At 37.9% G+C, this 17513-nt stretch overlaps 1 protein-coding gene across 1 annotated transcript in view; it reads left to right on the forward strand.

The window, feature by feature from the left end:
• The window catches only part of LOC150099699 (solute carrier family 12 member 2-like), a 497862-nt gene that overhangs the window by 106407 nt on the left and 373942 nt on the right, over positions 1 to 17513 (forward strand). Inside the window, exon 6 of the mRNA XM_090403480.1 lies at positions 7244 to 7355. Within this exon, the coding sequence (XP_090259606.1) occupies positions 7244 to 7355 (112 nt within the window). The remainder of the gene's footprint in view (positions 1 to 7243; positions 7356 to 17513) is intronic.

A 17513-nucleotide genomic window follows, 5' to 3' on the forward strand; every position in this document is an offset into this window, starting at 1 on the left:
TTTCTTGCTATCTCTATTCTTCGTTTTATTTCTTTAAGGGAATTTCCTCTGTCTGTAAACATTTGTCTCAAATATATAAAAGACTGAGCCTGTTCAATTTTCTTTTGGTTAACAGCTATGTTTAGTTTCTTATTTATTGGTTCTTTTGATATAATCATGCACTTTGTTTTCTTTAGGTTAATAATTAGTCCCATGTCTAAGCTTCTGTTGTAAATTTCTGTGACTGAGTTTTGAAGATCATCTTCAGATTCAGCTATAAGGTCTGTGTCATCTGCATACCTGAAGTTCAAGTTACTACTACCCCCGACTTTTACACCCTTCAATTCTGCAATATCTTTAAAAATTTGCTCACTATATATGTTATACAGTAAGGGTGATCAGACACATCCTTGTCTTACTCCTTTTTTGATTTCAAAGGAGTCAGAATATGCATATCTTATTGAGGATATCAGAATAGAATATCTTATTGAGGCCATTTGATTCCAGTATATATTTGTAATTATGCATAGATCTTTTCCTTTTAACCCATGGAGAGCATGCTACTCCACGAAAATACATGCTTTGCTTCCAGGCTACTATTGCAGTGGCAAATCTTTTTTTTTTTGTTCATGCATTCCCTGTTATCGAACTCAATTTGCCAGCCTGGTTGGCTGAGTGGTTAACGTATCTGCTCTCCACCAAAAGGCTGTGGATTCAAATCCTGCCTTGGGCATGGATGTTTATGATTGTCTGTGAAAATACTATATAAATAAGGTGGTGAAAATACTATATAAATACTATATAAATTGGGCGGTAGATGCCGTTGATGTAGTTGCAGTTCATTGGTGGATTGAGTGGTGGAGACAGAGAGTTGTAGAGTAGGTGCCCTCCCTTGATGAGTCTTTGGACTCTCTGAAGGTGTTGCATTATAATTTTTTTTTCTTGTTATATAAAGTTAATAATAATAATTTTTTTTTTTTATTAAAGTTTATGATTACATATTTAAATTACATGTAATACATACATTGCATACATACATACATACATTTGATTACATATGATACATATATTGTGTACATACATACATTTGATTACATATAATACATACGTACATACATTTGATTACATATAATACATACGTACATACATTGCGTACATACATACATTTGATTACATATAATACATACGTACATACATTGCGTACATACATACATTTGATTACATATGATATATACATTGCATATATTTGATTACATATATTACATTACACATATTTGATTACATATGATACATACATTATGTGCATTTGATTCCATATGATACATACATTGATTACATACTTTTTTTTTAAATTCAATCCTTTTTTTTTATTATTAAAATTATGATTACATATTGTGATTACATATTTACAACGCATAAGATTACATATTTACAACAGGTTTAATTCTGTTTTTTTTATTTATTTATTTATTTTTTTATATTTTTTTTGTAACAATGAAATTCGTACAGATTTTTTCTTTTTTTTTTCTGTATAATGTATTAATAATAATAATAAGCATTTACTCATTTAACAATGAGTTATATATATTTACAATTTTGATTTTAATATATTTAAGCGCTGTAACTACAGCACTTAAATGTGATATATGGATTTTTTTTTTTCCTTTTTTTTTTTATTGATCTTGAATGAGATGTAATTTCTCAGCTTTTATCCTCGAAGCTTATTTGTTAAGCTTATCTGAGAATGACACCAGTTAGTTATTATTTATTGGTTTGTTTGCATGTTGTGAAGTAGGCTGATGTTTAATAGGTTTGATTTCCACTACAGCCGTTGATTGAGAAATTCACACACACACACGATAACTTGGAATGTCTTGATGTGTCACTGAACTGGAAGCCTGAATTAGTATATTATGTTTCATTAAGTTTGTATAGTATTTAAGGTGCATGTTTCTTGTTCATAGTATGTCCTTAGGGCTCTTTTCAGGCTATTGTAGTTTGTAAGGTTCCTTTATTCAAAAGGTAATTTGTTTAGCATGCGGATGTAGAAATTTTGTGTGGCCTTTCCATAGTGAGTATTGTATTTATATGTGATATAATTAGTTGTCTGAGGTCTTGTTATATGGTATGTATTTCTGACTGTCCTGTAGTTGGCATCGAAATAATGTTTTAGCAAAGCTGCATAGTAACATAAGTGTTCTGCTCTCAGTATTTTGTGTTCTGACATTGCAGTGTATATAAAGTCGCTATTGTCTCTTTGTTCCCAAAAGATCAGTTTTATCATTTTGCACTGTAACGACATTAATCTATTTAGTTTGTAGGGTGCACAGAAAGCATTCATTATTATAGCGTATCTTAGTATATTTTGGCATAGTGCTTTGTATATGGGGTGCTTAAGGGTCAAAGCTGTATAACTGAGAGGATACCTCCACATAGCCTTTAAAGGAATGTGGAGAACCGACCAGGGCTTCTGACCTAATGTCCAATCCTCACCTTCTCGTGGTGCACCCTGTTGGGTATCTATTTGGATACTGAACAAACGAGGATGGGCTGGCAATTTGGGATTTAGCCGACCAAATTGTATTCTTATTGGTTAAACCAAAATAAAAAAAAATAAAAAATGATGGTACAACATGACAAAATTTCATGCTGGCTGGGGCGTCGCTCGGTTAAACAAGGTCCCCGTTGTTTTCTCCAGGGAACCAGGGCGAACAGCGAAAAGTCAGCTACTGGAACAAATCTGAAAACAAACCCCAACTCAACATCACCAGAGTTAAAGATCAGTACTATCAACGTAAGAAGCCTGAATGGCAAAGAAATGGAGCTAGCTGAGGAATTAGATAAGTACCAGATCGACATAATAGGGGTGACTGAAACAAAAAAGACCAAAACTGGTGAGATCTTTCTGAGCAATAAATACAAAATGTTATATTCAGGCAATGAAAATCAAGGAAAAGAAGGAGTAGCCATAGTATTCAACACAAAATATGAGGCTAATCTTCTTGAATGGCAGTCAGTATCAAGTAGAGTAATGTGGGCAAATATGAGAATGGGGAACTGGACAATGAGACTTATTTGTGCCTATGGTCCCACAGAAGGTACTACTAAGGCAGAAGTGGAGGAATTTTTTGAGGCTTTAGAAAAAGCAACTGACACAATGAAAAAGGAAAAGTTGGTCCTTGTTGGGGATCTAAATAGCAGAGTAGGAAATAATATTTTGGGAAAATTTGGAGAAAAGAGCAAAGCTAATAATAATGGCAAATATCTGTTGGATTTCTGTTCCGGACATGGACTGGTTATTACTAACACCATGTTCCAACATAAAAATGTACACAAATTCACATGGAGAGAAGAGGGTAGGAATAAGAAAAGCCTCATTGACTATGTTATTGTTGATAGTGATGTTTTCTCCCTGGTGCAGGACACCAGAGTGTACAGAGGATTTGAAATTGGAAGTGATCACTATTTAGTCTTGAGCAGGATAAAATTGAATTTCATATTGAAAAGAATAACATGTAAGAAAGTTTTAAAGCAAATAAAAGTTGATCAGCTCTCAGATGGGAACTGTAGACTAAAATACACAAAGATTATTGAAGAAAAAATGAAAGAGTTTGAGAACAGGAATCAAACCTTGGAGATTCAGTGGCAAGCCTTGAAGAAAACATTGATTGATTCTGCCAGAGAGGCATGTGGTGAGGTTGTCTGCAAGGATAAAAAAATCAGAACTCCCTGGTGGACACAGGAAGTTAAAGAGGCAGTGAAGGAAAAGAAGAAAGCATATCAAAAGTTCCTGTCAAATAAGTCGGCTTGTGCTCTTAGAGAATATAGAGACAAATGCAAGAATGCTAAACACTGTGTAAAACTAGCTAAACAAAAGTCATGGGAGGACTTTGGCAAGAATATAGAAAATAAATATCAAGAAGGTGGCAAAATATTCTGGAGGTTGTTGAAGAAGCTTAGGAATGGAGGAAAATGCTGTAAAAGGAGTTACAGATGATAAAGGTGACATGAAAACTGGAAAAAAAGATATCCTCGAAGTATGGAGTAATTACTTGGAACAACTGTTAAATGAAACAAGCAGTGATGACAGCACAGTGGTAAAAAACACTGACCAGGCACGCAAGCAGGAATACATATCCATACTTGAAGTAGAAAAAGCCATCAAAGGCTTGAAATGTGGAAAGGCAGCTGGAGTAGATGATATTTGACCAGAAATGCTGAAGTATGGTGGTATAAGAGTCTTACAGTGGCTGCACTGCATAGTTCAGAAAGCCTGAACAGAGGGACAAATTCCGGATGATTGGAGTAGAGCTCTCATAGTACCCATATATAAAAAGGGAAATAAAACTGAATGTGAGAATTACAGAGGTATTTCCCTACTGAGTGTTTCTGGCAAGATCTATGCAAGTATACTTGAGAAACGGTTGAGAAGAATTGTGAAAGAAAAGCTTGGTGAAGAACAAGCTGGATTCAGGCCAAACAGAGGCTGTCAGGATCAGATTTTCACTTTACGACAAATAGTCGAGAAAGCATGGGAATATAACAAAGATCTTTATTTAAGTTTTGTCGATTTGGAAAAGGCATATGATAAGGTGCCAAGAGAGAAGCTATTCAATACGCTGCAGTTATATGGTGTCAATGGGGCATTATATCAAGCAATGCTTAGTCTTTATTTGAGTTGTAAGTCAGCAGTTAGAATTGAAGGAAGTACAGGAAGATGGTTTAATGTTAAATCTGGTGTGAGACAAGGATGTACATTATCCCCTCTGTTATTCATTATCTATATGGATCACATTATGAAGGAAAGTGGTATTCAACATGATATCAAAATTGGAGATGTTAATGTCAGCTCTTTGCTTTATGCGGATGATGTTATACTTCTAAATAAATCCGCTACAAGTCTGCAAGATTCTCTGACTAAATTGAATAGCTGTTGCAATGGATATGGTATGAAGGTCAGCAATAAAAAGACAAAGACAATCAAAATAGGCAGAATCATTTGAAAATGTCAACTGTGTTGTGAATGGAGAACCTGTGGAACAAGTAAAACATTTCAGCTACTTAGGCACGATTTTTACTGAAGATGGTAAATTAAATATAGAAATAGACAACAGAATCAGCAAATCTGGTATGGTGGGAAGTCAATTGAATAAATTCATATGGAATAAGAGAGAAATTAGTCAGAACACTAAATTAGCTGTATACAAGACAGTGTTCAAACCAGTTTTAACTTATGGATCTGAGAGCTGGGTCAGAAGTAAAACACTTGACCAAAGACTAGAGACTGCAAATATGAGAGTCCTGAGAAGGATTATAGGCATGAACAGATGTCATCAATGGCAATATCATATTAAGGATGAAGATCTTAGGAAAGAACTTGACATTATCAGCATCCAGGAATGTGTTAGCAGAGGTAATCTAAGGTGGTATGGTCACCTAAACAGAATGGGCGAGGAAAGATTAGCAAAACAAGTGTTCTCTGCCAGGTTGGCAGCAAAACGACCCAGATGAAGACCAAGATATAGTTGGATTGATACAGTACAAAGTGCCTTAGACAATAGAAATATAAGATCTGATAATGTTGGAGTCTTGACAAGTAACAGACTGATTTGGAGAAAAATTGTAGATAGGAAGTTAGTAATGATATAATTTTTGCATGTAGTACTATCATATTCTGTACACCCCTTGTGGGTACATGGCAGGAATTTGATGATGATGATGATGATGATGCTTTGTATATTAGTGTTTTTAGGCGCATGGAAACTATGTCTTTTAACCTGTAGAGTTTGCCAGTTATTGTTCGGAGTTTGTTGTGTAGATGGTTTATGTGGCTATTGCAGTTCATATCTGCATTGAAGTAAATTCCTTTATGTTTTTTATGTTGGAGAGTGGATGTTGGATGGTTATATATTTGTTATCAACTGGTCGAATCAGTGGATTTCTGAATATCATTAATTTTGTCTTATCTGAGTTTAAGTGTATGGAGTTTTTGGTGAGCCAGTTTATGAGCAGATTTATGTCATGTTGCATATTTGTTTCAGCTATGTTTACGTTATTATGGATGGATATTATAGCTGTATCATCTGCATATTGGAAGATCTTAACTTTGAGAGGTAGCTGATTAATATTGTGTGCATAAATGTTGAATAGAGTTGGGGAGAGTACAGCTCCCTGTGGCACTCCACAGGTTACTGGTAGCTCTCTACTTCAGTTTGACCCGATATGTGTGATATGCTTTCTATTTTGAAGGTAGTTTGTAAACCACCTGTGCAGAGGCCCATCTATTCCAATATGTCTCAGCTTTTCTAATAAGGTTTTGATGTGTGAGTGTATCAAATGCTTTAGGTATATTAATAATATAATCCATATTTTGCATCATAAAAAAACTATCACATAATGCTCTGTTATATTTGCTTCTTCCACTTAGATTGTTACTGTTAGTATTACACATTTATCTTCATGGAGTCCAGAATCATATTACAGGAAGCCTGTACTAACTATTATTATTGAAAACTATATGACAAATACTTGTCATACTTGAACTCATTCACTGATACTCTGCATGTGTTACACAGCTGACTCATAACTGTGGCATTTTTGTTACAGATCTTGTAAAGTGAATAATCCAGTGATTTTTATTTATTTATTTATTTTTTGATACAATTTTAGCATGTTTAATGTATTTTGTCTGATTTGTAGTTTTGTCAAAGTTAGTTTTTGAGTTAGTTTATTATTATTATTTCTTGGTCTTGTCTGTGCTGTCTGAAGACTCATTACAGGAACCCAGAGACCATCTGTTATTCATGCAATAGCTGTCATATTTCTTAAACTTATTCACTGAAAAAACATTTCTGACTCATGCTAGCAACTGACTCCACTCATTTACCACTCTACAAACTAAAAACAAAGTCCTCATGCTGTTTACTAGCCACACTCTTACAATTTCCAAGGTTGATGCCTTATTTTCTCTCCTTGTTTCATGTATTGAAAAATTATTTTTTGCATCAATCCTATAAAACCCCTTTATCAACTTATATGTTTCTATTGTGTCCCTTTGCCATTTTACCATCTCTCATCTAAACTTTATAACCAATAGACTTTCACTCTGTCCTCAGAATAGTATCAAAACAGATCTGGCCATAAAAAAAGGGAAATGGATCCTTTAAATAGATCTCAGTACTCCATATTTTGTATGATAAAAAAATAAACTGTATTTTTAATTTTATATAGCCTTTCTTCTGATTCTGCCCTTTTTTTTTTCCAGACTCAAGTGATATTAATGATCATGTTAATTGTTGGTCTTTTGGATTATTTTGTTGGGGCATGCCTTCCACCAACTCTGGAACAACAAGCAAAAGGATTTTTGGGATGGAAATGTAAGTAAATACAAATAAGATGAGATGAAGATATAAAAAAGAATAATAAGATGTATTTTTCTTTAAATTAAAAACGATTGATTCTGTATTCAACATAAAAAAAAAAAGAAGCAAACTCAGAGCCTTCTTAGCTTAGTAGTAACAATGATGATGCTCTCTGGTTACAAAGACCCGAGAACACAGGGGAAACATAGGGGAACATAGAGAGAAAGTGTTAGAGGAGAGAGAGAGTGAGGCATGTAGGTGCGCAATCAAGGAACAGAGTGGTAAAAGGTGGTGTGATTTATAGAGACTCGATGATCCATGGTGTGCAAGATAGGATGCCAGAGGAGTGTTTACCTGGAGAAATGATAGAAAGTGTGGCTATGGCAATTAAGCAGGGTGAAAGAGTGGATGTGATCATTGTGATGGTGGGCACAAATGACTTGAGGCAATGTGAAACGGGTGGCAAGAGATCTGAGATTCATGCTTGAGGTTGTGCAAAAGAAAACACAGAGAGGAAAGATTGTGTGTGTTGCCCAGGTATGGTAATGACATGCTGAGCAGAAGAGCAGTAATAATGAATAGCACAGCAGAATGTGTCAGAAGAGAGGATTGGAATATGTGGATGCTTAGAGGGTATTTGAGGACAGAAAGGAATAGTATGCGAGAAACTGCTTGCATTTGAATGAGGAAGGATGTAGGAAGCTGGAGAGATTGCTGTTTTCTGAATGAGTCAATGTTTCAATGCAAGGAAACTATAATTCCCAGGGTGGATGGTAACAGGAATGGGTGCTTGGGGGAAGGGGGGGGATGACAACAGGTAATGCTGAATCCAGTGAAGTTTGGAGGGGATAATGATAGGTACAGAAACAGACACATTTTTATGCTTTATACTAATGCCAGGAGTATCTGGAATAAAGGAGATGAATTGCAGGCACTTATCATCAGCCTGTCCAAAGATTATTGGGATCTCTGAGACATGGTTGACAGAAGATGATATAATAACAGGAATAGAAGCAGCAGTATTTTTCGGCAGGATAGGAAGGGAAAAATGTGGTGGCAGAGTACTGTTTATGATAAGTGACAACTTGTGTCCTCTAAGCGTGGAGGCGTTGGAAAGCAATGACACTAACGGTTTTGAAAGCATATGATGCAAGATAGAGGTGGGCAAGACAGGATATTTAGTGGAGTGTTGCAATAAACCAAGGAGCACAGAGGGTGGGGAGCAGGAGACGTTTAGGCAGTTGAGCTTGGCAAGCAAGAAGAATGATTGTTATGGGAGATTTTAACTACAGCAGTATAAGTAGGGAAGAGAAAAATGCATGTAGTAATAAGGGAATGGAATTTCTGGAATTCTTGAGGGACAGATGTCATAGGCAACATGGGATAGAGGGAACAAGAGTTTTCGATTTGGTCATAGCATCAGAAGAGCCTGTTTATAACCGAGATGACATCTCTCCCCCCAGTTGGAGAGAGTGACATCTCGGTTTTTAATTTGGAACTGTCTTTGTTTTGATTTGTGATTTTGACTTGGAAGATGAATAGACGTGCAGGAGTATCAAAGAGAAGGGAACATGTGTGGAATTATAAGGGGGATGATTATAATAGTCTTAGATATCAACTCAGGGCAGTTCCATGGAGGGCAGAATTGGAAGGCCAGGATATCATTAGTGCTTGAGAAATTGTGAAGGAATTTTGATAGAAGCAATAGTCAGTGAATAAGAGGTTAGGGTGGAGAGCAGATGCATGAAGAATATAAAACTTAGGCCAGGAGAGTGACTAGTATGGTAAGGAAGGTGAAATTGGAATATGAGAAGAGATTGGCCTGAAGATCCAGAGAAAATCCTATGGAATTTTTTTAGCTATGTGGCCAGTAGGAGGAGATATGATTGTGGAAGAATAACATTTTGGAATAAAAATGGGAATAGAGTGACTGATGAAGAGGACATATTAGAGTTGTTCAATAAACACTTTATTGGAGTATTTCATCCTCGAGAAGTAAGTTTTAATACTATAGGGGGATAGGGAAGGTTTGAGGTTTAAAAGTGCAAGAGGAGAGTGTTCCAAATACTGAGTACTCTGGATGTCAATAAAGCTCTGGAACTGGATGATATTTTGTCATGGGTTTTGAGAGAATGTTCTAAAGAACTGACAGCTCTGTTGACCTGGCTTTTCAATGAAAGTCTGGCTACGGGAAAGGTACTCAAGGAATGGAAGGAAGGTAAGATAGTGCCATTGCATAAGGACAGTAGCAGACTGGAAGTGGCTTATAGACCAGTTTGTGTTTCATTAGTAGTTGTTAAGATCTTGGAGAAATTAGTGATGGCCCATATACAGCATTGGGCAGTGAGGGTAATGTTATCTGTGAGAGTCAACATGGATTTGTTAAGAGGTGCCCTTGCTTTAGTAATATGATTGCCTTTTATAATAAAGTGACAAGAGCAGTTGATGAGGTAAAGGCATATACTGGCATTTTTTTGGATTTTGCGAAGGCATTTGACAGGATGCCACATGATAAGCTGATATTTAAGTTGCAGCACATGGGCTGACATTGTCAGTGCAATGAGATATTCAGTTGTCTGCAGTATGATGTAAAGCTGGGACAGGTTATTAGTAACAGTGCAGATGTGGCAGCCCTGCAAGAGGATTTGAATAAAGTAGATAGATGAAAATTAATGGGGGGTATCAGTTTAATGCAGCAAAATTTAAAGTCTTGAAGTTTGGGATACATCAATGGGAGGCTGCATACTCAATTGGAGGAGCTGTACTGGAGGATAAAGGGGAGACAAGCGATGTGGAGTGATGATTGATAGAAACCTAAAATTCAGGGAACATATTGCAAAGGTGGTGAAAGTAACTCAGAGGATTACTTCAATACCAAGAAGGACCACTGATCTGCAGAGATAAAAGAGTTATCATTCCATTGTATAAGACTCTGATCAGACCACACTTAGATTATTGTTATCAAATTTGGTCCCCAGGATTTGAAGGGGATAAATTATTGAAAGGGTACAGAGGCAGATAACAAAGATGGTTTCAGGACTGTACATTGTTAGTTATGAGGATCGGCTGAGGAAATGTGGACTGCAGAGTTTGGTAGATAGAAGAAAGAGATGTGATATGATATGATTGAGACTTTTAAACTGTTGAGAGGTAGTTGCAGTGTTGACACTGGAGATTCTTTCACTTGGTGGAACAGTGGGAAGGAATGATGACATGGGACCACATCCCTAGAAGTTACAAAAGAAAGATGTGAGCAAGGGGGTGAGGAATGGTTTCTTTGCATGGAGCATAGTTAAACCATGGAATGCATTGCCTGATAGAGTGGTGAGAGCAAGAACGGTCAATGATTTCAAGGAGTGGTATGATAGACTTTGTGTTTCCTAGGAAGGACCTCCCACGATGAGTCTTTTGACTCCATGGAAGCCTGAATAATAATAATAATAATTGACAGACATGGTAGACTGTGCAGATAGGGTTAATCAGAGCATTAATTAAGTTTTTGTGAAAGCTAAGTTACTTAGCCATTTTAGGCCATTGAGTCTATCTTAAGAGAAAGGCTCTGATAAGAAATAAAAATAAAAGCAACTCAAGTTGAATTGTATTGCATGAAGTATATTAGTAAAATATGTAGTATAAATATAATATAGTACATTCCATTTAATTTGTCATCTTTGCTTCATTTATTTGGGACATAATGCCATTTAATTGGACCAGCCAGTAACCTTCAACACATGAAATGCAAGAAAAATCTTGATTCAAAATTTTAGTGCTGCTGATAACACTTGCAATTGATTAAAAAACACTTTTTTTTTTTTCGTTCCACATCAAAAGTGACGTGTGTTATAAACGCACTACACTATTTGTATCAGTGAAAGCTATACTGTAAATGGTAAACTGTTTTTCCTGTTGTCATTCATTCTTCAATTGAACCTGTTTGCAATAGGTGTGTAGAGGCTTAAGTGCTGTGAGGACATCATGTTGGAGGCTTAATGGATTTTTTACAACACTCAAAAAGAATTAAAATAGAATTTAATACTTCCTATATTTCGTCCTAGTCACTAGGACATCTACAGGGATTAGAAAAATAATTAATGTCACATATACACAAATAACAAACAATACTAAGCCCAACCACGTGGGTGACACTAAAGTCCTATCTAGGTAGAGCGCCCTCTAAGGGCAGTAGTAGGTGGCCTGGAATGTAAGGTGGGAACTCTGGTGATGAGTGTTTCCCAAATCTTCGGAAGCTTAATGCAACCATATTTATTGAGATTTGGTTGGTTTTTGAGAGCTGCTGCTGCTTCTAAGAAAAGTCTCTCTTTCTTGAATTTGCTGTGGTGGAGCATGGTGGTTTTCTTCCATGATACCCTGTGGGTGGTGTCCAAAACATGGTCAGCAAAGCCTGAATGGCCATAGTTGTGTTTGAAGATGTAAGACTTGTGTTCCTCTAGACGGATGGACGCTGATCTGCCTGTCTGTCCAAAGTACGCCAGCTTACAGGAACAGGGTACTTTGTAAACTCCAGGCAGAGAGAGAGGAGGGAGCTGATCTTTCGTAGAACGGATAAGGGTAGCCAGTTTGAGGTAGGGCTTATATGCTGTGTGTAGATTGTACTGTTTTAGTATCTTGGCTATTTTTTCGGATGTGCCACGGATGTAGGGTATGGTGATGGCATTTTTAAAATCTTGTTGACGAGAAAGACGGGGAATGGGGGAGGAGTTGATTATTTTTTTGATACTGTGATCGCTGTAGCCATTGGAGAGGAAAGTGCTGTGTATGTGGTTAAGCTCAGTAGTGAGGGCGGTTCCACTGGAACAAAGATTGTGGGCTCTCTTGGTAAGAGTTTTAATGATGCCATATTATTGAGAGGGGGTGGTGGTGGGAGAGTTTGTGAGTGTATCTGCCTGTGTGTGTGGGTTTTCTGTATACGGTGAAGGTAAGTGTATCATTAGGCAAGCGTGTGACTAAGGTGTCTAGGAAGGGTAAACAATTGTTCTTTTCCTTTTCCATAGTGAACTGGATTCTTGGATGTAGACTATTGAGATGACTGAGGAAGGAGTCTAACGTGTCTGGGCCATGAGGCCAAATAGAGAACACATCATCTACATATCTTAGCCAGATAGGTTTGAGTGGGGCTGAGACTATGGTTTGTTTTTCGAAATCTTCCATATAGAAATTGGCAAGGGGGGGTGAGAGCGGGGAATCCATGGCAGTTCCCTCTATCTGCTTGTAGATTTTGTTGTTCCAAGAGAAATACCCAGAGTTAATGGCAAAGGAAAAGAGATCTAAGATGTCAGAGGGAAAAACCCTTTGCCATTAACTCTGGGTATTTCTCTTGGAACAACAAAATCTACAAGCAGATAGAGGGAACTGCCATGGATTCCCCCCCCCTCACCCCCCCTTGCCAATTTCTATATGGAAGATTTCGAAAAGCGAGCCATAGACTCAGCCCCACTAAAACCTTCTATCTGGCTAAGATATGTAGATGATGTGTTCCCTATTTGGCCTCATGGCCCAGACATGTTAGACTCCTTCCTCAGTCATCTCAATAGTCTACATCCAAGAATCCAGTTCACTATGGAAAAGGAAAAGAACAATTGTTTACCCTTCCTAGACACCTTAGTCACACGCCTGCCTAATTATACACTTACCTTCGCCGTATACAGAAAACCCACACACACACACAGGCAGATACAGTCACAAACTCTCCCACCACCACCCCTCTGAACAATATGGCATTATTAAAACTCTTTCCAAGAGAGCCCACAATCTTTGTTCCAGTGGAACCGCCCTCACTACTGAGCTTAACCACATACACAGCACTTACCTCTCCAATGGCTACAGTGATCACAGTATCAAAAAAATAATCAACTCCTCCCCCATTCCCCATCCTTCTCGTCAACAAGATTTTAAAAATGCCATCACCATAACCTACATCCATGGCACATCCGAAAAAATAGCCAAGATACTAAAACAGTACAATCTACACACAGCATATAAGCCCCACCGCAAACTGGCTACCCTTATCCGTTCTACGAAAGATCAGCTCCCTCCTCTCTCTCTGCCTGGAGTTTACAAAGTACCCTGTTCCTGTAAGCTGGCGTACTTTGGACAGACAGGCAGATCAGCATCCATCCATCTAGAGGAACACAAGTCTTACATCTTCAAACACAACTATGGCCATTCAGGCTTTGCTGACCATGTTTTGGACACCACCCACAGGGTATCATGGAAGAAAACCACCATGCTCCACCACAGCAAATTCAAGAAAGAGAGACCTTTCTTAGAAGCAGCAGCAGCTCTCAAAAACCAACCAAATCTCAATAAATATGGTTGCATTAAGCTTCCGAAGATTTGGGAAACACTCATCACCAGAGTTCCCACCTTACATTCCAGGCCACCTACTACTGCCCTTAGAGGGCGCTCTACCTAGATAGGACTTTAGTGTCACCCACGTGGTTGGGCTTAGTATTGTTTGTTATTTGTGTATATGTTACATTAATTATTTTTGTAATCCCCATAGATGTCCTAGTGACTAGGACGAAATATAGGAAGTATTAAATTCTATTTTAATTCTTTTTGAGTGTTGTAAAAAATCCATTAAGCCTCCAACATGATGTTTGCAATAAGTTGTTAAACTGTTTACCAGTCGAGCACGAGTACTAGAAAAGTATGTGAGCCAAAATCCATGCCTTTCATATTTGCTTGGTGCACTCCAGTCCTTCATTTTCTTTGCTTGTCTTTGGATTATTTCTGTGGTTATAACTTGGTCTTCCATCTGAGTGTTGTTCAATTGTTTTTCAACATCTTTAATCCAGTTAGCATTTTTATTATGTTCTTTTGGATTATCCCAAAGCTGCTTCCAGAACCCGAGTGTTTCTTCTGTGTTTAGGTTCAACATTGTGTTTGGATTTCCCGTCAATATTTTATTATTATTATTATTATTATTATTCAGGCCTCCATGGAGTCAAAAGACTCATCGTGGGAGGTCCTTCATAAGAACATAAAGTCTCTCAAGACTCATCGAGGGGGAGGTCCCCCTAAGAAACACAAAGTCTATCATACCACACCTTAAACTCATTGACTGTTCTCGCTCTCACCACTCCATCAGGCAATGCATTCCACGGCTCAACCATCCTCCATACAAAGAAACCACTCCTCAACCTCTTGCTCACAGTTTCCTTTCATAACTTCCAGGGATGGCCTCTTGTCATCACTCCTTTCCGCTGTTCAACCAAGCGAAAGAACTCCCCAGTGTCAACCCTGTAACCACCTCTCAACAGTTCAAAGTCTCAATCATATCACCTCTCCTTCATCTATCCACCAAACTCTGCAGTCCACATTCCCACATTCTGCACAAAACCAAAATTGTACAGTCCTGAAACCATCTTTGTCATCCGTCTTTGTACCCTTTCCACAGTTAATTTATCCCCTTCAAATCCTGGGACCAAATCTGAGAACAATAGTCCAAGTGTGGTCTGATCAGAGACTTATACAACGGAATGATAACCCTCTTATCTCTGCAGGTCAGTGTCCTTCTCATAATAGCAGCAATCCTCTGTGTTACCTTCATCACCTTTGCAATATGTCCCTAAATTTCAGGTTTCTATCAATCATCAACCCCAGATCTCTTGTCTCCCCTACTTCCTCCAGTATAACTCCTCCCATAGAGTATGCAGCATCCCATCGATGTTTCCCAAACCTCAAGACCTTAAATTTTGCTGCATTAAACTGACACCCCCATTCACTTGCCCATCTATCTAGCGTATTCAAATCCTCTTGCAGGACTACCACATCTGCACTATTACTAATAATCCTTCCCAGCTTCGCATCATCCGCAAACAACTGAATATCCCCTTGCAATCCACTGGCAATGTCATTGATATAAAGGTTAAACAATATAGGTCCTAGTACTGAGCCCTGTGGGACCCCACTTGTAACCCTCTGTCTCCTTGAAACTGTTCCACCATACACAACTCTCTGATACCTATCAGACAGCCAATCCTGAATCCAGTTGACCAACCTGACATCCAGACCCATGCTCAAATATCAGCTTATCATGTGGCACCCTGTCAAATGCTTTCGCTAAGTCTAAGAAAATGGCAGTATATGCCTTTCCCTCATCTAATGTTCTTGTAACTTTATTATAAAAGGCTAGCATATTGCTAAAACAGGAGCGCCCTTTCACAAATCCATGTTGACTCTCACAGATAATATTACACTCATCTGCCCAATGCTGTATATGGTCCCTCACTACTTTCTCCAAGATCTTAACAACTACTGATGACACACAAACTGGCCTATAATTAGACACTTCCAGTCTGTTACCACCCCTATGCAATGCCAATATCTTACCTTCCTTCCATTCCCTGGGTACCTTTCCCACAGCCAGACTTTCATTGAAAAGCCAGGTCAAAGGCACTGTCAGTTCCCAAGCACATTCTCTCAAAACTTGTGGTGAAATACCATCCAGTCCCAAAGCTTTACTGACATCCAGAGTACTCAGTATCTGAAACACACTCTCCTCCTGTACCTCTAAACCTTGAACCTGCCCTATCCCTCTAGCATTAAAACTGACTCCTCTAGGATGAAATATCCAATAAAGTGTTCATTGAACAATTCCGCTATGTCCTCTGCCTCAGTCACTCTGTTCCCATTTTTATCCCATAATATCATTCTTCCACAGTCATTTCTCCTCTTACTGGCCACTGTTACATCCTAAATGAAGCACTTTATTAAAGAAATAATTCATTCAGGATTTAACAAGTCAGAAAAGTCTGCTGAGAGAAAAAAACTTGTACTCAAGCAGAAGAATTAAAGTACTAACTGTAAATGGAAATAGAATTACTTTATTGTACCCTTTGTACGTTTGTAATACTAGGTAAGGAACTGTGTATATAGATTAATATTATGTGAAATGCATCATGAACACAATGAAATGTAAATTAGATGCAAGCATTAGTCCAAAGGTCACGGGCGGGCCTGAGGCAATTTTGATCTCACGGAAAGTGAAGCACGTTCGTTTCCCAGAAGACACTGCTGTAATCTCGCGATATATCGAAAGTTCCTGCAGAAAATTAAGAGGGCGCTATCGCAGTTAGCAATGAGGGGCAAAATAGGGGGGACGTGAAGGGTGAATAAAAAGGTTTTGCACCCCTTTCTCAAGGCTTTTTTCGCCTGCCTTCCTGGATGATGATTTGACTTCTCTGGTGGATCAAGGGTTCCTAACAGTGTTTCATGGTGATGGTTCGATATCGGAGGGTGCGCCTTTCCCTTAGATATCTGAGCCTCTGCCGGTGCAAAAGCACAAGATATCTTCACTGAAAGTCCCAACAGAATAATATCACGAGCATATACCAGAACTGACAGTAGAAGCGATGGTCCGAAGCAGATCGGGAATAGACGAGGAAAAATGCCAGGCACAGAGTATAGCTTATTCTGACGACCATAGTGACCCACCACGTGGACGTAGGCTTATGGAGGGTACCGAAAGAGAACTCAAACAAAGAAAGGTAGTTCAGACGGACCTGGAGACCCTACCCCAAGAAATGGTAAAGTACAGATTTTGTTGCATAATTACTCAGTAGGTAAAAGGGAAGAATTATTGCAGTGTATTAATCGAGTGTGGGCAGTACTTAAGGACTTTAAGTGATTATTTAGCACTGTTAATGTCCATAAGACAAGTTGTTAGGAATGATTATAGATGATTGTGACTAGTTTAATATGCAAGATAAACACAATAGGTAGATGTTGATTAGAAGAGTGCATTGTGAATATTATGTGTGCTTGAGGTGTATTAATCGAGTATGGATTATTTAGCAGTGTCAATGTCCATAAGACAAATTGTTAGGAATGATTATAGATGATTGTGACTAGTTTAATATGCAAGATTAACACAATAGGGAGAATATTGATTAGAAGAGTGCATTGTGTATATTATGTGTGCTTGTAATGTATTAATCGAGTATGGACAGTATTTAGGGACTTTAGGTGATTATTTAGCAGTGTTAATGTCCATAAGACAAATTGTTAGGAGTGACTATAGATGATTGTGAATAGTTGAATATGCTAGACAAAAAAATAGTAGGTAGAAAATTTGGTAGAAGTGTGTATTATGTATGATAAGTCTCTAACACAAAGGAAGGATTCATTGTTCATGTATTAGAGGATTGA

The sequence above is a fragment of the Typopeltis vanoorti genome, chromosome 14, assembly GCF_054136105.1.
Source record: "Typopeltis vanoorti isolate ZY-2024b chromosome 14, IOZ_Tvanoo_1.0, whole genome shotgun sequence".
Lineage (NCBI taxonomy): Eukaryota > Metazoa > Arthropoda > Arachnida > Uropygi > Thelyphonidae > Typopeltis > Typopeltis vanoorti.